The sequence below is a fragment of the Megachile rotundata genome, chromosome 1 (genome assembly GCF_050947335.1).
Source record: "Megachile rotundata isolate GNS110a chromosome 1, iyMegRotu1, whole genome shotgun sequence".
Classification (NCBI taxonomy): domain Eukaryota; kingdom Metazoa; phylum Arthropoda; class Insecta; order Hymenoptera; family Megachilidae; genus Megachile; species Megachile rotundata.
This window is the reverse complement of record NC_134983.1, coordinates 18,246,707-18,269,090: the sequence shown is the minus strand read 5'-3', so window position 1 is coordinate 18,269,090 and position 22,384 is coordinate 18,246,707. Positions and strand designations below refer to the sequence as shown.

Below are 22,384 nucleotides of genomic sequence, written 5' to 3'. Positions count from 1 at the left end.
TAGTGAAGTAACTCCAACTTGTGAGAGATCTTATTGAAGTTAGCCGCATTGCATGAGTCGGGTATGATTTCCTGGTGCACAAATAATAAATAGGGAATAAACAGTGATGACAACAATAGTAAAATTAAATACTATAAATTTGACTTCAGTACAGCATAATTTGAGTTCTTTACAGATTCCAAGTGTTCGAAATCAAGAATTTGTATCAGGAAAACATGATAGCAAAGGAAGTATTAAAAGTGCCATTTCTTGAATTTTAACATTGTTTCTTAGAATTATTCTGAATATATTTTGAAAATGACGTAACAATTGAATAATATTTTACAACTTTACAATACTTACGAGCTCAAAATCGAGAAATGGTATTAGGAAAACATGCATGCAAAAAGCACAGCATAAATTTTTGAATAATTTCTAATATTTCTTATATCTAATATTATATTCAGGTGATATATTCGGGGATTACTAAATTGTTGCAAAAATTTTGAAATGAATAAACATATAATTTCACCTTTTTGTCCTATATTTATTAAAACTTCCCAATGTATACAACTTACAAATCTGTTAACAATATGTAATTCTAATATGTTGGGACACAGCACAAATTGATTTAATTATATTCTGTATTCTTTAGAAGTACTGTAGCAGTGTTGCATAATGGATTTGAAATGCATTCTTGTTTATCATCATTACATTCTCTACTAAATTTAAAAAAATTTGAACACATTTATATCTATTTGCACTTGAAATTATTTGTCTTACAATAATATTTTGCAGTATTGAATAGCCTTACAAATTAAATACTTTGTACAATTATAAATACACACTTATGTAACAATTCCTTGGCTTGATTCTGACTTTGAATTCCAGGACAGTGCATCTGGCAGCTATTGTCTGTATGTTGAATTCTGAAACACAAAGAACATTCTATAGGAATAATTCCGTTCTCAATAATGTGCATGCATAAAACAAGAATTTACAAAGTAATAATAATCATATGATAATTAGTAAAAGGTATTTTCATCAATTGACTTTGTCATATAACTCTTACATATTATTCTATGAATTCTCTTCGAGCTTTAGTAGTGATAGAAATATATATGATAGATTTTCTACATAAATAATATGTTATTTCCTTTTAGTATTGCTATAGTATGATGGGGACTATATACATTCAATAAATAATATTTGTAATATTGTATGGCATACTAACAATTCTTCAATATTAAAGGTTGTAGAAATTTCACAGAATTATTTGCAAGTGCGACAACATCTTCTTCTAAATGCTGGAATATTGCAATAACGTTTCAGACTTGGTATAGAACAGAATCGGCTCTCTTCTGACCAACAACGAAGTGGAAATTCGATGGCTCTTGTTATATGACTTGTACAGGACCGTATTTCTGTTTTAATAATTGGTCCATCACAGGTATAAAATGATTCATTATTTGGAGGAATACATCTGGCTATTCTAGATTTTATACCCTTTCCATTGTTATTTGAACACTATGAACAAAAATAATATTATTTATAACATCTTATTTTAGATACAATTGATAAAAAAATTCCTGCTACATTATTCTGCAAGAATATCCATGGCACCCTAAATGTTGTTAGATTCATCAATATATTTCACTCAAGAAAGTAAAGTAATTGTGGATATTATACTTTAACAAAAGTGATAAAAACAAAAGAATGTTTTCTTACTGAAGACCATTCTGTAAAAACCCAGCGTCCCGGACATGGAATTCTGTTACATTCTCTGTTGTGTGTAGGCACGGTATTGGTTTTGCATATTGACGGTTGCACCATTCTGCGGTAAACTTCTAGTTCATTATCCTTATTAACTTCGGTTCCATTAAAGTCCGAGTGAACGCAATGTAGTTGTCGTAATTGCATACCATAACTTCCACATGTAGCTGAACATGCTTCCCATGGACCTGGCAGCCATTTAAATGTGCAGCTGTAATATATGAAAAATAATCATCAAGCTATTACCTTAAGTTCATAATTACTAAAATTATCATTATATCAACAATTATTATTGTTCTTTTAACTATAAACCTTAAAGTTAATTTGGTTCCGTAATTTAAATAGTAAGAGACATCGAAAATGTCTTTTTCATCTACATGCATATTTATGCCAATGTCGTGTACCTGAATCCGTTACATTTTTCTACTTCCTGATTTGGCTTAGTCATTAACGGGCATTTCCTTCGCGACACTATTTTTCCAGTTTGTTCATCTTTGCAGACTATAATTTTCTGGCGCGTTCCATTACCGCAACTTGTCGAACAAAAGCTCCAACCACCGAACAACCATTTGTATCTGTTTTTCGCGTTCCGTTTATCACGATTTAAAAAATATTCTAAAGAAGCTGTAATCGAAGTTCCTTGCTCTGTTATACTTTGTGGTGCTACCAGCTAAAAAGAAAACGAAGTTCACTTTAATAAATTATTAAACACAGCAATTAAGCGAACACGTTATTTTAATAAGGTTTGGACTAAACATTTAATGGATTGTTACATAAAATAATAATGCAAAATCATTTCTGCATTAAAATTGAATATAAAGAATCTTTTACCAGGATCACCACGTCTTCAAAAGTGGTGCCAGCAGCCCGAACAGAATACGTGTTATTGTATTTCTGAATCCGAAAAGCAGCATCCTGTACAATTATTAAATCCTTTTTTCGGGAAGTCAAGTGATTTTGCATATTCCGCCTTCTACGTCCATCTCCTATCACAACTGTTAAATTGTTTTGATGAGAAAGTGGAGAAGGCAGCACCGTGATGTTCATGGACAAATTATAGGCTTCGCGGGGTATTATAGCGAGGCGCGTCACTTCTGTAAAAAAAACAGTAACAAATGTAATTAAACAAATATGATCTTCTGTAAAAGCAAAATATTTTCAAATAACAATAATGAAAATGACAGGGAATGAAAAATAATGAAAATATTACATATTTCAAAATAAGTAACAATTTGTTATTTTCAGGTACATTTTCTTTACGTCTAGGAATTTAACGATAATCGAAGGTTTCTACAAACATATTCAGCTCAGTTTATCCTCTACAGGGGATGATTCGAAGAGGAACGAAAGCGCGAAATCTCGTTTCGTAAATGGAATAAACTAAGTATATACTTTCGCGTTGTTCCTCAGACATTAAACTAATTAAGAACGCTGTTCCATCTTCGAGCTATTATCCAACTTTGAGAAGAACTTCTAACAATTCAATTTTGAACCGACCTCGTCGAAGTTTCCGTTGAAACTTGCTCATTATACTATCGCAGTTCGAATTGTCTCCATCGCATACTCCGCACATGTCGAAGACCTTCTTAGATCCTAGAACATTGTCGCATCCCATTTGATGGCACTCACCCTGTGCAGAAAATTTACTTCCACATTTATTCGTCATTACTGAGTTTAGTACAATTTGAGAATTTATGAAATTAGTGCGTTGCTACATGACCAGAGGAATTATTGTAGCAGGAGGGACATTTCAAATTTTGAAATTGACCATGTTTGCATAGATTTAGAAATGTAGGAATGAAGGAACGTGGAAATTCGAGAATTTGGAGATGTAAAAAAGATTTGGGAGTTCAAGAATTTGGAGATCTGAATATCAGAAAATTTGGGATCTTGGAAATTTGAAATGTCCCTGTTTCATTTTATTTAGATAACAACCCTACTATTTATTCATCAGGTATAACAAGTTATATCATTCATCTAACAGCGTAATAAATTTGTCTTTACCTGTATACATATATTCGTCGATCCGTAAGAGCAAGGTGTGCCGTCGATCAGATTTCGTCTCGTGTCGAATATTTCACCAGTTTCTTTACTCCTGCAGGTCAATCGACATTTCAAGTTCTCCTGGTCGGGTTCGTAGGGTAGCCAGGTCACGTTGTACTTCGATAAAACTCCTTCAAGGCCCAAGACATTAGTGAGTTTGGAACATTGTTGAGCTCTGAGATCAACGGACGTCAAGCATTTCGGTAGGTCGCAAAGTTTGCAATCGTCATTAGGACCAGAACAATATTTTCCTCCATAAACTGGTCTATGAAGAATGAAATTACGTTTAAGAATAAATCTTTATATGCACAAATGTGTTCAATTAAATTTAACAATAAATAAAAAAGAAGTACTGACAGTGGTTTGTTACATTTTCTTGTTCGACATATCACCCCTATTCCACATGTTCTTGAACATTTTCCCCAGGCACTCCATGCACTCCAACCTCCGTCTCTAGGTTTATTCAACACTATTCCTACGTCGAGTTTCTTTTTACTGGTTGACTGACATCGTCCGTGTATGCAAGACTGAAATGGTTTTTAATAGTATTTTAATAGAGTAATTTTTGTTAAAAGTTTCAAGCCAGTTATTTTATTTTAGTTATACTTTACCTTAGATATTCCACACATCGTTCCTTCCAATGGTGGTCCTTTCTTAGTTTTGCACGTCTGAGAAATATTGCTGTTTCCACACCATAAAAGGGAGCATGGTTCCATAACATCAAAAGTTTTGCAATATTCGTAGCTGAATGAAAAAAATTCTCTTGAAACGTTTCCTAGGCTTCGATTTTAAACATACATTTTAAACGCGCTTTTGCACGATTATTCAAGTCATATTACAACAATCGTACATTTTAAAATAAAATATAATTTGATATTCTTTTAAATTCGCCATTTGCCGCCGTCGACAGAAACGATAAGAAAGATTATATTTTGCGTAATTCAATTTATCAAGTTAATTATGCTACGATCATATCAAGCTTCATCTAGCTACTGTACAAATTCAGGAGTTGTATCTTAATTAAAAATCAAGTCTTTTCTCATTAAACGTAATTAATGTAAGATAACTCAGTCCACAACATTCACGAAAGCACAATTTTAATTAAACGAAAAACATCCCTTTTTGCTTGTATTTTAAATTAAATAGATCGAAGAGTAATCACAACATTACAATTTTTATGGTTTCACTAGAATCTACTTCTCATTTGTCATAAACCCTAAAATGCTTCCTACTTTTAAATATATATATTATACAACAAAATAAATGTACACGACAAAGAAATACATACCCTTCGCCGAATTCAATGCGGCACTGTTCGTCCATCGTGAACGATTCACGAATTGCAGCTTTTAGCTGTTTAGAACCCTCATATTTCGGCTTGTTCAACAAGCAGGACCTCCGTCTGCAAATACCTATTTTAAGAGTATGTAATTCTAAAAATGCACGCCCAAGTGAAACGCTTCTTCTTACCTCACCCTTCGGTGGAACTCATTTCTCGAACAAGTGGACCAGTAAAAGTGATGGAACGTCGCAGCTACCATAGGCGCCATCACGCTTCCTCGAGAGCTTTCTTCTTTGCAAGCGTTTCCAGTTGACTCATCCCCGTCGTGCGTTAAACCTAGACTACGAAAATGCATTGATTTCGAAATTTAATTATTCTTACGCAAGATATTCTGCTTTCTGAATTTTTCAACTTTCGCATTTTATTTTATAACTTCGGACTTTATAGTTTTAAAACTTTGAAATTTTGGGCTTTGTAAATTCTGGAACTTAGAAATTTTGAAGCTTAGAATTTTCGGGCTTGATGGTACATTGGAATTTTGGGAATTTTGAAAATCTAGAATTTTGCCATCAATTTTAGAATTTTGTAATTTCGAAATTTTGGGATTTGTAAATTCTGGAACTTAGGAATTTTGAAGCTTAGAATTTTCGGGCTTGATGGTACATTGGAATTTTGGGAATTTTGAAAATCTAGAATTTTGTCATCAACTTTAGAATTTTGCAATTTCGTAATTTTGGAATTTGTAAATTCTGGAACTTAGAAATTTTGAAACTTAGAATTTTCGGGTTTGATGGAACATTGGAATTTTGGGAATTTTGAAAATCTAGAATTTTGTCATCAACTTTAGAATTTTGCAATTTCGAAATTTTGGGATTTGTAAATTCTGGAACTTAGAAATTTTGAAGCTTAGAATTTTCGGGTTTGATGGTATATTGGAATTTTGGGAATTTTGAAAATCTAGAATTTTGTCATCAACTTTAGAATTTTGCAATTTCGTAATTTTGGAATTTGTAAATTCTGGAACTTAGGAATTTTGAAGCTTAGAATTGAAATGAAATGATCTTGAAATTTCGAAACGTTGGAAATTTTGGGACATCGGCCTTTGAGAATTTTGCAATACCAAAAGGAGAATAATCCAGCGAATGAAAATTTCGATTTCACCAACAATTTGTGTTCCAAAAATTATTTTAAGTAATGCCCAATTTAGTTCTGGAGAAGTTTGAAAATTCCTGGTTAATGTGCAACACTCACATGTGTGCAATCTCGTGTGCGATGATAAAAGCGCTGGTCAAACCCTCGTCTCGGTTTAAGGCACATGATCTGGCAGGATCGCATACTCCTGATACAGGGGCGTATCCTGAAGGACCTCCAATGTCCAATCTCGTTAACCATACTGCAACATCATGACGTATATCCGTCGAAGACAGCATTTTTCTGTTCCACTTGTTCACGTTTTCCAAGGAACGTCTGGCATCGCCGCGCCAAACCTACGAGATAAATTTTTATTTGTCAATCTCCAGTAACCACCGTAGAATAAAGAAACTAATAGAAAAAAATTGACTTTAATAAAATTGGCAGATTTTGCGTAAACTTTAATAACAAAGTTTATTAAGACGTTACATAATAATTTGATCAAGTGAATGTATTTTTTACGAAACACATTCTTTAACGTTTCGTGTATACAAAATAAATGTGTGAAAATAAAATAGAATATATAAAGAATATAAAATGAAATTGCTTACCCTACCGTCTCTTTTTTCTGTATACAAAATCATTCGTACAATCACTAGGATCATGTTAGACTCAAGAGATGGGTCCATATAAATTGCGCTAACCTTAAACAATAACGTAACTTTTAAAGCAATTTTAACAAACAGTATATTTTGCAGAAATTAATTGTTTCGTAAAATGATGTTAATTTGTAAAACGTAAATCTGCATCTCAGAGTCAGAGAATTTTAAGTTCAGGTTTTTAAGAAAAATAATATTCTACATATCTGTTGTGTTAAAATTTTTAAAAATTATTTTAAGGTAATATTTAATGTAATCTAAAAGTTATTTAATCTTACAGTTTTTTGTTTTAATATAGTTTAAAAATGGTGTCAAGTTTTACTAAGGTTTTTGCATTATTGATTTATTTTTCTGAAAAATTTAAAAAACATTTCATACTCTCCGGATTCAGCTATTGTTTGAAGTAAAATATTTTTCGTTAATTTTGTCTACTTACGATATTTAAAAGTGCCATGATATACTGTTGCACTCGAACTCCGTGAAAATCAATTACAGAGTAATCAGCAGCTATTCCGAGTTCCAGCCATCGCGGTGGCGCCGCTTTATTAACAGTTTGCTTCTCTTAAAAAGGAAGATAATAAATTATTTTCCTCCGCATAATTTTGAACCGAGTACTCTCACATTTTCATAACGTTCCGAGAAATTGGTTTATTGCAAAATATATATGTTACCGTGAAAGACCGAAATTGGAGAATGTCGATATTCACCGGTGAATGTCGACTCATACCAAATACGTCGGTGAAAGACCGAATATTTTATTACATTCTTGTACATTCGGACCCTCACCGGTGTATGTCGACATTTACAGATATGCTCTGGTGGAGGTCCAAAAGAGAGGAGCCGATAAAGAAGCGACTGGCTCTCTCCCGCCAAATCCTGTGTTCTTCTGTGAGTCAGTCAGCTTTGTCAATCTTATGCAAGCTTTGATGATGCGAGCAACGTTTTCTTAATTTTTTTTCCAATACCGTAATTTATACTGAATGGATACTGTAGTAAATCGTGATCTTTTTCTTGAAAAGTTAAATGCATTAATTGCTGGTAAACGAGAAGACAATTGTTTTTATTTTTCTCAAGAAAAGTACTCTAAAATACTTTCTGAAGTGGTTTCTGCTAAAACTAAGTGCAACACACCTTTGGATTACAGACGATTAAAACGTTTTGACGTTTTAAAAATTAATGATGAAAGGAAATTAATTGTACCATTAAAATCAGGGGAAACGAATATACAGTATTATGTTACCAATGAAGAATTGTTCAGTATACTATATGAAACTCGCGCCAGAATAGGCCACGGAGAAAGAACACGTATGCTTAGAATGTACTATGTGTTTTAAATTCTTGGTCTCTCCTCTCAGAAAGAGAGGCGAAAAAGTTACGTCACCCTTGTGACGTTTTATAGCGACTGAATTACGGAGAAGAAAATATAAATCTCTGACATGTTCAACATTCACCATTAGTGCATGGTGAATGTCGACATTTACCGGTGTAAGTCAGAAATAAGGGTATTTAGCAAATATTTCGGACATACACCAAGCGACTATGTGAATTCACCGGTGAATGTCAACATTCTCCAGATTTCGGTCTTTCACAGTAACATATACATGGAAAGTCACGTAATTGAAACGGATAACGTTTAATTCGAAATAAGAAGAAAGTTGAACGCTGTACTTATTTTTACATAAGCTGCACTTATTTTTTTATTTCTACACTTATTTCTTATACTCAAATTTTACTTTTCTATGTAATTCTTGGAAGTAGGTGTTGCTTACTCGATGTTTTCCTCCTGTGCCACGTAGAACCAGAAAAGTAATCAATTTCTTCCGAATTTGCATCGACCGTTAATTGTTCCATTATCGTATCGTTATATTCTGACGATATATTATCACTTTCGTCGTACATAATCAGTTTTTCAGCTTCAGGATACTCCATATCAAACACATCTCCAGATAAATTGTAAAACTCTTGAGAATAATGGTTTGCAGAGTTTCTTCTCGTTCTCATTTTTCTTCCTCGAACTTCTGACTTTTCTAGAATTGAAAATTTTGTAGAATTCATTTAACTCGACTTGACTGAAATAACTAAAGATTACATCGATAATTTATTAGTAAATTGTGAATGTTTATATGTCTATTTTAAATATATAAAAATGTAAAAATATAATATGTAAAATGTGAATATATAACGTATAAAAATATGTCGCAATATAGTTAAGAATTTTTGAGTTCACAAATTTCCAAACTCCTAAATTTCTAAATTCTCAGTCTTCCCAATTCCTGAACTTTCCAACTTCTCTAATTTTCGGAACCTTCTATTTCTCCACCAAATTTCCAAATCTTCAACTTCCCCAATCCTTTCAAATTTCCAAATCTCCAACTTCTCAAACGACCAAATTCCCAAGTTCTCGAATTCTGAAATTCGCAACCCTTCCAATATGCAAATTCCACGATGTCTAAATTGTCCACACCCCTTTCCCAAACAAGAACCCGACTCACAATGAACAAAGTAATTAAGTAATCTCCTGTTCGCTGCGATAAGAATTAGATACGAGCATATCACCTGTAGGATTTTCCCGTCTGATGGACACGGTATCAGGGTTCTCCCTGGAGGACCACCATCCAGCGTCCTTCGACTGGTACATCACGTGTTGGCCATCGTCCAAAGGCTGTACAAGAAACGATTTTCGATCTATCAACATCAGAGCGTACACGTCCTGCTCGCAAAGCGTAACCACGACCAAAGAGCTCCTGTCGCTTTCCAAACTGCCTTGTCGAAGATTACAGTCCATTTTGACAGCGTGTCTCGTTGGTTCGATCTTATTCGAGCGCATCCAATCCACCGTGAAATTGGACGAAAGTATCAATCGATCGTTCGAAGTTGTCCTCAAGGTCCAGTTGCTTATCTCAAGGAACATCGGTTCCTCGTCCCCGTTCGTGGCTCTATTTTCCAAAGTCGATCTTCTGTTCCGCAAATTTCCGCTCGGGATTATCCGGGGATAGACGATCTCGTATTCTTGCAAACTTTGCAGGAAGTCGTTCATTCTCGATTTAGTCGCGATCGTGCCGAGTAGCCACATGGTCAAGAGAAAACTCGGAAGTTTCGGTTGCGTCATGGCTCTCGCTTTAATGAAATTTCAACGGGATTTTCTGGCCGATGATGTTCGAAACTCGACGGACATACTCGTTTGCCTCCGAATGTAATTACTGTTATGAAGGTACGGGCACAATTCTACGTTATATTCGAAGATTCAATTTCCCGGCTTCATTTCGTTAGAAGCAACTTCGCCACGGTCACTTTGAGTCCAAGGGTCGGATACTGGGTATCGATATCACGTATCCCTTGTAATTACATGTTTCTTTGAGATCGATAATTTCGTTAACGAGATTGAGCGCAAACCACGGTTTTTTACGTTCGCTATCGCGTATTTAGTCCTCCAATTTTCCATTATTGAATCACCAACTTATTCATCAAATTGAAATTTAATATGGCTGGTTAGGTTACGTTAGGTTTGCTCCGTCTGCAACGCTGCAATTCAAAATGGTAACTACTTCAAAATTACCGTCGCCTCTATGTTTTATCACTGAAAATTTATCGTGGAATCAATTTTTCTTCACATGTACTCCCGGATTTTTTACTTCTTTCTGCATTTTTATAAATAAAAGACAAATTTATAAAAATAGCCTTGACAGTTGGTTTTATTTTCACTCCTTCCCTAATTTATATGGTACAATTTTAATCGTAACGAATTTTAAGAATAATTTTAAATCCAGTTGGAAATTTGTTGCTTGTTCGAAGAACAAAATTCATAAGGTAGAACAGTTTATGGAAATCGATTTTTTGTCCACGACTCTTAGGCTCCCCTGTATAATTCAATGTAAAGAGTTCCGTCACGTACGTTCATTTTCACTGTGTCAGTCAACGTGTTAACAATTCAGCAACACCGGAGTTAATCGCGAAAAATGGAACGGGCGATAAGAGTTTTCGCGACAATCGCTACACTTCGCACGCCTCTGTACGTGTCAATGAACGCGAATTTCGAATGAACGTGTTGACACAATAAATCCCTCTGTTAAATTTAATTTTCCCTCTGTTGACAGTTTATTAACCCTTTCGTTACCGTGGACGTTCGTTAGAAATTTGTGTGTATAGGCAGCTATTATCGCAATGTTTGCATATTAACGCGTTTACGATTCGAAATAGAAATCGACCGATAAACTTTCTTATGGTAAACAAGAACACAAATGATATGTTAAAGTACCTCTTATTACAAGTTTTTTAAATATATTTTATTTACAGATTTTCGGGAAAATAGCTTGTTTAAAGGCACTTTAAATGTTATTGATTTGTTTGTATTGGTTGATTAAATCTACTATGGTAACCTCTGCTATTTTAATTTTATTAATTATTTGAAAGTAGGTAATATCGAGTAAATGGTGTTCGCTAACAAATAATAAATGAAAGTAAAGAATTAATTATTTGTATTGTAATCTGTATTATAGCGTGTCTGACCATATACGTGAAATTTCACTCTGTGACTACTGGTCTGATCATCTGTATTCTACTGTGTGCGACTTCATATCAGCAGTTTGTATTAATTTAAAAAACTAGCAAGACTGAAAGTATGAAAACTATATTTTTGAATTGTATTTGTACAGATTACTGCAGTATTGTTGTATCCTTTCAATGTCTTTTTACGTACTATACATATTACGTATTTAGTGAAGGTGTTTCTAAAACCCATATAAAATTAAAGAAAATTAAAATCATAACTGTAAAATAAATTTATTCAAACTTTTAGCGATAATTTATAAAGTCACGAAGAATAATTGTCCTTTTCGTTTTCACTGTATGTTAGGTGTAACGCATCCTTACTTTTACTGTTCTCTTTCTAAAATTGCTTTCTGGAGGAAACTACTTGTTTATAGATAGAATAAAGAATTTCTCATTAATTTTGATATTCTTTGAAGCGAGACTTGTTTAGGAACAGCGCAAATTTGTCTGACAGAAACTAAAACGAAATAGAAAGCAAAGCGGAAGTCGAACACCGTTTCCTAGAAGCGCTCATTTATCGAAACAAAAATGGAACACGTGCTCTCCTCATAGTTCGTCCGTTCGTTTGTTCGTTGTAACTTACGAACAAGAATAAGCAGATACGAATAATTGTGTATTAAGTTAGATTTGAAATTCGAACAAAAATATTTTAATAACAAATTACATGTAAATTGAAAAATGTTTCGTACTATAATTTTCTCTATCTGGGTTTGTATACATAAATTTTTATATAATTAATCGACGCATACTGAGTCACTGAATTAGTTTTAAAATCAACATTAGAAACGTTACACAACAAAACCAAGTGTTTCAACTTTTATCACCTTCTTTTAATGCTTTGCAGATGATACTGTATGCATTATGGATTTCAACCGGTTGTTTGTAAATTTTAATTGAATTTAAAAATAAGTCGTTTTAGCTGCCATAATCCAATTGTTCCACACTCTCATTCGTAATATCATTTACTTTCCTTCACACTTGGGAAAATTTCATTTTTAACATGCACATAACCTAATATTTTTTTTTCCAGCTTTATTTTTAATTTCAAACTAAATGTGTATTATACACTGGAAGATCAATATTTAAGTTTCAGTTAGTAAACACTTGAAGTACATAAATCACTGTAGTCATTTTTCAACTACATAGATTCTTTAATATAAAACATATCTCGCCTACATAATTATTTCAAGTTAATTTTTGTATTTATATCATTTCCTTGGTATGCATAAATCTCACATACATAATACATAAAGTTGTATATTTAAAACTTGTTCAACTAACCTGTTTCTTCGTTAAAATTTATTATAAGCAAGAAAACATTCTAAATGCACTACACTGAAAGTATTGTACTTATAACGAGCTTGGAAGTTCATTTTCAGTCAAACAGTTGAAACGTTATAGAATCAAACACTGCCGCCTTTCAAACGGAGGAAAATTCATTACAACTGTTCTTTTTTCTTATTTATCGTAAAGAAACACTAAAGTTCTTTACTTCGAAGTACTTAAAAAAATATCAGACCGATTTAATATACTTAAAATGTATTTTAAAATCATTGAAGCGTTTCAATGCTTAAAGAACACTAAAGCTACTTAACACTACAGTCGTTTTACCTCGAAATATTTATATTTTTAAATTTATAAAAAACACTAAAGATGTTTTACTATAAAACGCATAAAGGACATTGTACGTTTTTTACCATAAAACACTTAAGAAACACCAAAATGACTGCGAAATACTTGAAAAACACTAAAGGCTTTTTACCTTGAAATACTCAGAAAATACTAGAGATGTTTTACTTCAGAATACTTCAAGAACACTATTTTTAATACGAAACGCTTAAGAGACATTATTGGTTTATCATGAAATATTTAAGGAACACTAAAATGTTTTACTTTGAAACGTCTAAAAAATACTAAAACGTTCAGTTAAAGAACACTAGAGGTATACTACGAAATGCTTAAAAGAAACTATAAGTGTTTCACCTCGAAACACTAAAATGTTTTACAGTGCCCAGAAAAAAACACTAAAATTCTTCGAAATGCTTAAAAACCACTAAAGTTTTATCTCGAAACGTTGAAAAGACACAAGTTTTACCTCGAACTGCTTAAAAACACTTAGATCCGCAGTGTCACCATAAATTTCTGCATACATTTATTTGAAACACTAACAGTTTCACGCGACAGCAACAGTTTTCAACAGAAAGGGTTAAAGGTCACTTAACAGGGTTGGATTTCGCGAACCGAACGTTGGAGACGGCACGACGAGGTCTACGACTGTTAGCCACATGAGCGTACAAACGCAGCACAAAACGCGTGCTAGCACTCGAGTGAACCGACCGATTGTGAGTAAAAGTAAGCACGAACGAGGCTTGTAAAAGCACCGACGCTTGCCGCCCACTGAAGTTCTAATAATGGCAACTTTATGTGCCGTCACCGAGAAACGGGGATGCTTACGAACGCATTGTCCGCCACCACGGTGTTAACGAGGATCCCGTCTTTGCTCTCCGACGGAATTCCACGATTCTCTTTGACCGTGAACTCGTAATGGATCTGATACGCGAGAATTAAATCCAGACATCGTAACTGGAGGAAGAAACGCTCGTAGACCGTTCTTAATAGCCGAGATTCAAGTACCGCGTGCTGGAGTTCAAAGAAGTTAATACGAGGTGATATAACCGGAAAATATGCAACCGAAAAATTAACCCCTTACCTATGCCATTTATTTATCAGATGCGTTAGTGAAGACTAATTCAGGACTATAACGTTAAAACGAACGAAGAAAATTAAAATGTGAGTTCAGGGAGCATTGATAGTGCAACTTGGACCTAAATTTTAAGTTGAAGAGTATTGAAGGTTTGTCACATTTAAGCTGTAAGTGCGTCACGAGTGAGACTCGTCAGAGCAAGGGAAGAGGTTAAGAGTTCTGGAAAAGAAGATCGTCATTCTTAATAAAAACTGAAATTAGCATCGTTTTGGTTGTACATTGAGTTGTTAAATTTTAAGTTTTCATTCAAAATAACCCCTTTACCCATCATTTCTTTGGTTGCATCAGTCGCAGCTCATTATTGCAATGTTAAAACAAACAAGGAAAATTGAACTGTTAAGTATGTTTTGTATTTAGGGATCCTTGATTATGTAAATTGTAATTGACATTAAATTCCAAATTCAATCTGCGAATATGACTTTGATTTGTTCTATGTGAAGTGTAATGTGTACCACAAGTTTAACTTTATTAAACAAGTTTAATTTAAATATATTATAAGTCAAGGGGTTAATAATTGATTGTATGTCTTGCGTACGTATTACACAAACAAGATTATTCGTCGTTTAAAGCAGTTTTTGAATTGCAGGTAATAAAAAGACAGTAAAATATATTTTATTTTGTGTAAAACTGTTTCATACAATAAGAATATACGCAGTTTTCATAGAAATATGATTGAAGTAAAATAAGCGTAACGAAGGTCAATCGGACTGCAGTAAGCTTCTACGAACATGTTAACTCGTAGATTTCCACAACATTGTTAAATAGCTTGTTCGACTTTAACTTAATGATTCCATTTAACGTTGTGTAACTACGTATGCTCGTCAATTGAGAACAGCTGTAAATGTATCAACGTGTGAAACTACGTAACTTTGAACAGTTGACCTTGTATAAACTGGGTATACGATATATTTTTTCTGACACTAATTGCAACAAATTATGTTCCCTTTGTTATGCAGACATACAAGTTACAACTGCTTTAAAATATAACGGGGTATAAATTAATAATAATATAATGTTGTAAGGAAATTTCTGAAGGAACGTATTAAAATGAAAATGAATTCCATTTAAAGGTATGATAAATAATTTATTTATTGTTATATTTATTATATAAATATTGTTGATAAATGTTGGAATAAGGGTGAAGTAGTGATGGGTACGTTAAGTGCTCGCCGCAGAGCTTTCTTTGTGTGAATTTAAGAGTTTGCTGAGTTGGAAATTTGGTAATTTAGGGATTTGGTAATTTAGGGATTTGGTCATTTAGGGATTTGGTAATTTAGAAATTTGGTGATTTAGGGATTTGGTGATTTACGGATTTGGTTATTTAGAGATTTGGTGATTTAGGGATTTGGTCATTTAAGGATTTGGTAATATAGGGATTTGGTAATTTAGGAATTTGGTCATTTAGGAATTTGGTAATTTAGGAATTTGGTACCTTAGAAATTTGGCATTTTAGAGTTTAGGTAATTTAGGAATTTGGTAATTTATGGATTTGGTAATTTAGGAATTTGTTACCTTAGAAATTTGGCATTTTAGAGTTTAGGTAATTTAGGAATTTGGTAGTACAGGGATTTGGTAATTTAGGGATTTGGTACCTTAGAAATTTGGCATTTTAGAGTTTAGGTAATTTAGGAATTTGGTAATTTAGGGATTTGGTAAATTTAAAGATTGGGTATTTCAAAGATTTAGTACTTCAGAATTTAGCATTTTAGACTTGTGTAATTTAGGAATTTAGTTATTCACAGACTTGATAATATAGGGATTTAGTAATTTAGAAATTTCAAGATTTATAAATTTATGAAATTAAGAATTCAGGAATTGAGGAATCTAGACATTTGAGGACTTCTAAGAAATCTCTTAATGGCAGATAGGTACTCTCTAATAAACGAACCACAATTAGAGCATCATTTTTATTTTTAAAAGAATAACCGTAATTACATATGACGTCAAAATGAACAGTAACTTTTTACAAAATTAAATTAATGCTTTACAACTTATCGATATAGATATGTTACAACTTATCGTAAGTATATTACAGCAAGATGTACAAAACGTAAATTGTACGCGAAATATCGTTTCAATTCAACGAATGAAAGATCGAAATGGAACGATAAACCGAATTACTTATTTACACGCGAGGTCGGCTACCATTTTATTTACAATATCACGAGGGATACATGATGATGGTTAAAGTGATTTGCAATAACAAAGCTAGAAACACATCGATCCCTTTCATCGTCAAGTCATTACTGGCTCCTGTACCGACGTTACACAACGATTGTTCGCAACAAGTTGTGCAAGCCGATAATTTTGTACGTTCACCGATTACTATACATCCAGGTTCGCATTTGCTCGTACAATTTCTCTCGAGTGACCAAGTCAAAGGACTGGAAGTTGAATCCTCTGTACTTGTGGTGAACGAAAATCGTTTTACCTACAAAAAGAGAGTTGCTTATTAAATAATTTTAATCATTCCTTAAACTCCTTCCTAAATTTCTCATTAATTTTATCAAATTTAAATTTCTAAAAGGTCACAGTATTTTCGTCTAAAGGTAACTATAGGTAACTTTAATTGGAAAAATTTATATACACTACCGTCCATAAGTATCCGGACACTTGGTTTCGTTACATAAAACACAGTTGAACTTTGTACGAAAGGTATTTAGGGATATCATATCATTTGTACTAATTATTATTATCTTTTTTGAGGTGTCATAACGTAATAGAATTAATTTTTAAGTACAAATTATACAATGAAAGTGTGAAAGTAAATTCATGTCCAGAAGTACAAAGTCCAAATTTGTGAATCCAATGAAACGCTTTCGATTCTAAAAAAAATTTTAATTTCTACTGTGTTTCATTTCTATGGTGCAGAACGTATTCAGAGGGTTCTTCGATATGTTTCAAGTGTTTGTAAACTGTTGGTAGATGTTTAGGTTCCCTCAATGGAGATAAGAATGGAGGTAACGCAATGCACTCGACAGTTTCGGTTTAGTTCGTCTGTAGCTTCTTTTCCATCGAGATATGAGTTCCAAACGAGAATTATCAATCGAAAAACGTTCCAGTATTCTGACCTTCGCAGAAAAAAATCGATTTTAGTTACTGTTGTAGATATTTGAATAACTTTCATGCAACGCGAATGCATATTTCGCTTGTGTCCGGATACTTATGGACGGTAGTGTATATCCTTTATAAAAACGATGGCTTAAAAAATACATATTTACACTTTGAAATAGTGTACCGCTAATTTGATTGGTTCAATGTTTTGATTTGCTTAGCCATTTTTAACGCGACAAGATAAATAAGGGGACACTAATGGATGTATGATAGGTATACTTCGCAAGATATTCCGCGATAACGTGTTACGTTCATTCAAGTGTTTGCTGTTTCCTCAATGTTATCAGCAGAGATTTGAACCGGTGCTATCGTTTTGTCATTACCATGCAAGTCCTTTTGTCACCAGTGCACTTGTGCTCGAAAGCGGTGTAATTTCCGGTCAGATTGGAACATCTCTCTCCATCGTCCGACGTGTGACAATGATAACACCACAGATCGTTCACTCGTTCCGATGCTGCGTTAGTTCGATGTTCCGTAGATAACAGTTGCCCTGATAATTGCGTTAGGTTAGGTAATTTTTTATTTATAACGATATCCAGCAATATAAATCTTTTAATATCTTTATGAATCCAATTGACTTCATTTATCGATTCACTTCGTTAGCGATTTGACTTCATTTTTCGTACAACTTTTTTATGTATGTAGTTTTCGTGGCATCCTACAGTTTCTTTCAAGTTTAAGAAAAAAGTAGGTAATAATGGTAAACAGCAACTAGGATAAAAGAGTGCGATGAAATATGCACTACAAGGTTTATAAGTTTGAACTATTGAACTGTTATCGGTACAGCGAGATGTTTTCAACTAAAAACAGATGGTAATCTAATGGTGATTTAAATTAATTTAGAAACTTAAACAAGTTTTGTATATAATCGACCGAATGCTACAGATGACCCATAAAATTAAATGTTGAGTATTCAAACGATCTGACGTCATTCGTAAGAATGAAGCGGGTGGAGAATGTTTAATTGCAAAGAAATTATTCTATCAAACTAGTATCTCATTGCACAAAAAATACTTTTTTAAAAAAAAGATACAGAATTTAATCTCATTTTTGTGGAATAATATTTAATTCAAAACGATCCTTGTAGTTTAACTATATTTGAATATACTTATATTATACAGGAAGATTCAAAATTAATATTTACTTTCCTACAATTAATATTTACCTCCAATTTATACAATTAACATTTAATACTTGAGTATTTTTACGCAAACTATAATATCAGTAATATGTAGAAATACACAAACATTTATTACATCAATACACGTAGCAATTTAACAGAAAATCAATGAAAAGTTTTGCATACATTGCGAACGTACAGCTCAATTCATTTTGACAGACACAGTAGTTAGCAGCGGAAGTGTGTACTTGAACGAAAGAATAAAAAAGATAGCTTACCATTGGCGAGTGTGATAGTCGTTAGGAACAGGAAGCACGTGACAATGGCACATGTGTCGCCGGTCATGGCGCTCCAGATCGCTGCTCTGAGTCCAAAAATTAACTCGTTGTTCCGGGAGGCCGTAGAATTATTCTGAGATGAACCGTAGCTCCTGATAACGCAGATCTACTTCCCAGACTGCGTGCCTTTAAATCGCTATAAACACCGATTGATTATGAAACATCTGGGACTTAACGCGTTAACCGTCCGAAGCCAGAGTGTGATAAGCGTTGACTGGGCCTGAGTCCATCGTGATCTGGTTTTAGAACTTCCCGGACATGCTCGAGAACTTTCGGGAGCATTCGGTGTACATTCGGATATTTGATCAAGATAAAAATTCGTTATTTACACAACAATGTCATCTTTGTTATAAAATTGTCCTGGATCTTACTGTGAGATCAATCTTTTGGCGCAAGATTAATCCTTCTATGCAGAACCGAGTTATGAGATACTTAAGACACGTATATAAAATGGAAATACGATGTACAAATATCAGATTTAATTACTAAAAACATAGTATACGAGAAGAACTAGCAAAAACGACCCACGTCACAAGCGATCTTTGATTATCCAATGAAGTCCACGAGATGGTCACTAGCTCTCTATGACTCCGGCCTCTTTTTCACAAAAAATATTGCAAGAAATGCGCGCGTGTCTTTTGTTTATATAAAACGAAATATTATGCTGGAAAGGTTATGTGACACTCGTGAATGAACGTTGGACCGCTCCGGTACGTAGCAGCATCGAGAGTTCAGAAAAAGAGCCGTGTCCCAAAGAAGCGCGATGCCGATAGTTCGAATTTAGTTTGCTACCGAGTTCATTAACACCGGATCGAAAAAATAACACGCACAGTGTCCGGAATTGACTTAGCGTTGGTATGTACCGGTTAGTCTATCTTCAAGGGTGAACCAGGCCCGGCTGCGGACGGTTAGATTAAACGCTCAGTGTTTCTCGAATACCGACTGCATCTTCGTAAATACCAGCAGATGAGATCGAAACGTGACACGCTAGGATTCATAGCGTGATAAACCGCCATGTTGTCCATGCCGGAGTCTGCGCCGCATCGGCGTCTGCTCTAGAAACCTCGAAACCCGTGCAAAAATCAATATCCATGGCGGTCGAAAGGACCTGTCCCTTTAGCGGGAACGGAGTTTGACGTCAAAGTTTCTGCGCATCCGCGTCACTTTCAGGAAACAGAAAGTTCAGCGTCGCGAAATCGATGATTCGCCACCAGCTAAATCCTACTTATGTCGAATGCAATTTGTGACCGGCCAACCTCTTCAACTGTCGATAGATCGATTTGGGATGATCGATGCTGAGACGACTTGATCTTTTTTTATCGGTACAAGTGGTAGGATGAACGCTGAGAGTTTGGATGGATAGGTACTAATTGGCGTCAGTAAATTAACACCTATGTGAGCAACTGAGTACCATTTTCTTTGCACTTTTGTAATATCGTAAAACTGTCTGACGTTTCCTTAAACATTTTTACGTTGATTTATGTTTGCAAATAATGTGCAAACTTGAAGCTTCAGATTTTTTGAGATAAAAATTATGTACATTACAACTTGCTAAAAATTTTGACATACTGTTCCTAGAAATAAGAGTCCATAATTTTGTAAATTTTCTAAATAATAATTTCGATATTTTGTCGATTTCGATAGCAAATATCCACGAGACCAATATCCTGCTTGTGTACATAAACAAATATTGACATTAGCACAAAAATTTTCGACGTCTCTCCCGTTTTCCGATACTCAAATTGGATTCCACTTGAATTTTATTGAATTTTATTTTGTAATTAATACTGTGCAAATGGTAATGAGCAATCACTGGCACGCTAAACCGCCGAGTAAATCATTTTATTGATTTCAGTTATCTGACGATAATCATGTTGACAAATATTGATCACACAAATACAACTGACCTTAGCATTTCGATTATAGTAACGCAATTTCAATACAATTTCACACGGACGAAGCGCGATTCATTAATTCCTCAATCGACATGTACTTGGTAGAAATTGTCGAATAAAAAGTGAAGTTAATTATTTAGAATTGAGAATGTAGGGATACCTGAAATGTAGGAATCTCTAGGTACATGAGGATTTAAGGATTTAGGGATTTGAGAATGTAGGGATATAAGGATATGGGGTTGTAGATATATGGGGTTACAGGTATATGAGGATTTCGGGATATGGAAATATGATGATGTAGGATATGTAGGGATGTTGGAGGAATATTGGGATGCAAGGATATGGGGATAGGGGGACACAGGGATATGGTGAGAGGAGATGTGGGGATACAGGGATATGTGGATACGGGGATATGTGGATACGGGGATATGTGGATACGGGGATATGTGGATACGGGGATATGTGGATACGGGGATATGTGGATACGGGGATATGTGGATACGGGGATATGTGGATACGGGGATATGTGGATACGGGGATGTGGGGATACGGGGATATGTGGATACGGGGATATGTGGATACGGGGATATATGGATACGGGGATATGTGGATACGGGGATATGTGGATACGGGGATATGTGGATACGGGGATATGTGGATACGGGGATATGTGGATACGGGGATATGTGGATACGGGGATATGTGGATACGGGGATATGTGGATACGGGGATATGTGGATACGGGGATATGTGGATACGGGGATATATGGATACGGGGATGTGGGGATACAGGGATATGAGGATTCGGGGATGTGGGAATAAAAGAATGCGAGGATATAGGGGTATGGGAATAAAGGAACGTGGGGATACAGGGATATGGTAATATTGGGATATAGGGATACAGGAATGTGAGGATATAGGGATATGGGAATAAAAGAATGCGAGGAAATAGGGATATGGGAATAAAGGAATGTAGGGACACAAGGTTATGGCAATATTTAGATATGTGAACCCAGGTATATAGTAACATGGAAATATAAGAATATAGGAATGTGGTGACACGTGAAAGTAAATAAGGAACGTGGAGATCCAAGGATCTAACCAACTTACGGATATTATGTACAACCTGCGGATTCAAGGATAAAGGAGTATAAAAGACAGATTTAGGGATTTGAAGATCTTGTAATTTTTCTTATCCACCTCAATTCAATCCCTTTAATTTGACTAATTGTCAAATCTTAACACAGTTGACAAACATCATTTTTCTCCGTTTATTAATTTTATAGTAAAATTTCTTTAAAATTTGAATTTCATCGAGTTAGTCTAAATTATAGTAAAAAGCTTGTAGAGTTCCCTAATGATTTCTAATTCATTTTTAATTCGTAAAATGTGATATCGATCAAGTAACAAAAACGCAATTTCCTTTGAACGAAGACAGCATAGTGATCGCAAAGGAGAATGTTCAAGGGAGAGCAATAACACTTGTCCCTTGTAGACATGAAATCGATTGCTCTGCGGCTATTCACCCCTATAAAACATGCAACTGCAGCAGACTGTTATGAAATAAGCAAAGGGGGAACTTCTGATTGAAATTTAAAATTCTTTTTCCATTCCTTCCATTGCATGGTGTTCGCGGAAATCAGAAATCTAACTACATGTGTGCTTACGAAAAACGATTTGTAATATTCGATGCATTCGCTACCTGCTCTCGTTAGTTGGAAATTCGTTTATTACAGAT

The 22,384-nt window shown here is 34.3% G+C and overlaps 2 protein-coding genes and 1 long non-coding RNA gene across 17 annotated transcripts; 1 reads left to right on the top strand and 2 right to left on the bottom strand.

The window, feature by feature from the left end:
* Nucleotides 1-505: 505 nt before the first annotated feature.
* On the bottom strand, nucleotides 506-13,818 carry LOC100878115 (A disintegrin and metalloproteinase with thrombospondin motifs 2). 5 transcript variants are annotated; one of them, XM_076535320.1, is made up of 17 exons: nucleotides 13,511-13,817; nucleotides 9,424-10,389; nucleotides 8,637-8,894; nucleotides 7,304-7,428; nucleotides 6,820-6,912; nucleotides 6,329-6,564; nucleotides 5,266-5,418; nucleotides 5,084-5,197; nucleotides 4,407-4,539; nucleotides 4,153-4,322; nucleotides 3,757-4,060; nucleotides 3,250-3,382; nucleotides 2,584-2,846; nucleotides 2,157-2,422; nucleotides 1,708-1,963; nucleotides 1,214-1,506; nucleotides 506-908 (listed from the first exon to the last, which is right to left on the bottom strand). In XM_076535320.1, exons 2-16 carry the CDS (start codon nucleotides 9,974-9,976, stop codon nucleotides 1,252-1,254), a joined length of 3,312 nt encoding a protein of 1,103 aa, XP_076391435.1. In that variant the 5' UTR covers nucleotides 9,977-10,389; nucleotides 13,511-13,817; the 3' UTR covers nucleotides 506-908; nucleotides 1,214-1,251. The 5 variants fall into 5 exon arrangements, with proteins under 5 accessions (XP_076391435.1, XP_076391436.1, XP_076391444.1 ...); XM_076535321.1 differs by lacking the exon at nucleotides 13,511-13,817 and adding an exon at nucleotides 13,178-13,452; XM_076535329.1 differs by lacking the exon at nucleotides 1,214-1,506 and having other exon boundaries at nucleotides 13,511-13,818.
* On the top strand, nucleotides 874-4,156 carry LOC143265135 (uncharacterized). 8 transcript variants are annotated; one of them, XR_013039306.1, is made up of 5 exons: nucleotides 874-1,014; nucleotides 1,143-1,231; nucleotides 1,312-1,429; nucleotides 1,548-2,869; nucleotides 2,998-4,156. It is a non-coding gene; the product is annotated as an uncharacterized LOC143265135 (long non-coding RNA). The 8 variants fall into 8 exon arrangements; XR_013039311.1 differs by having other exon boundaries at nucleotides 1,143-1,429; nucleotides 1,548-1,818; nucleotides 2,253-2,869; XR_013039307.1 differs by having other exon boundaries at nucleotides 1,143-1,429; nucleotides 1,548-2,495; nucleotides 2,587-2,869.
* A 2,260-nt stretch (nucleotides 13,819-16,078) lies between the features above and the next one.
* LOC100883291 (uncharacterized) lies at nucleotides 16,079-19,841 on the bottom strand. Of its 4 annotated transcripts, none has more exons than XM_012289093.2 (4): nucleotides 19,695-19,841; nucleotides 18,692-18,887; nucleotides 17,617-17,783; nucleotides 16,079-16,610 (listed from the first exon to the last, which is right to left on the bottom strand). In XM_012289093.2, exons 2-4 carry the CDS (start codon nucleotides 18,756-18,758, stop codon nucleotides 16,341-16,343), a joined length of 504 nt encoding a protein of 167 aa, XP_012144483.1. In that variant the 5' UTR covers nucleotides 18,759-18,887; nucleotides 19,695-19,841; the 3' UTR covers nucleotides 16,079-16,340. The 4 variants fall into 4 exon arrangements, with proteins under 4 accessions (XP_012144483.1, XP_012144482.1, XP_012144484.1 ...); XM_012289092.2 differs by having other exon boundaries at nucleotides 19,691-19,819; XM_012289094.2 differs by lacking the exon at nucleotides 19,695-19,841 and adding an exon at nucleotides 19,615-19,632.
* Between the last annotated feature and the right edge of the window lie 2,543 nt (nucleotides 19,842-22,384).

Bases quoted from the DNA above. Each gene is read 5' to 3' on its own strand.
- LOC100878115 (XM_076535320.1), bottom strand. From the start codon at position 9,976: ATGACGCAACCGAAACTTCCGAGTTTTCTCTTGACCATGTGGCTACTC. The intron at 6,565-6,819 runs GTAAGCAATTTC...TTTATCTCGTAG, and splicing joins CAGAAAAAAGAGACGGTAGG to GTTTGGCGCGGCGATGCCAG. The intron at 2,423-2,583 runs GTAAAAGATTCT...TTTTCTTTTTAG, and splicing joins TTGAAGACGTGGTGATCCTG to CTGGTAGCACCACAAAGTAT.
- LOC100883291 (XM_012289093.2), bottom strand. From the start codon at position 18,758: ATGACCGGCGACACATGTGCCATTGTCACGTGCTTCCTGTTCCTAACG. The intron at 17,784-18,691 runs GTAAGCTATCTT...CGCAATTATCAG, and splicing joins GACTATCACACTCGCCAATG to GGCAACTGTTATCTACGGAA. The intron at 16,611-17,616 runs GTAATGACAAAA...CTCTTTTTGTAG, and splicing joins GTGACAAAAGGACTTGCATG to GTAAAACGATTTTCGTTCAC.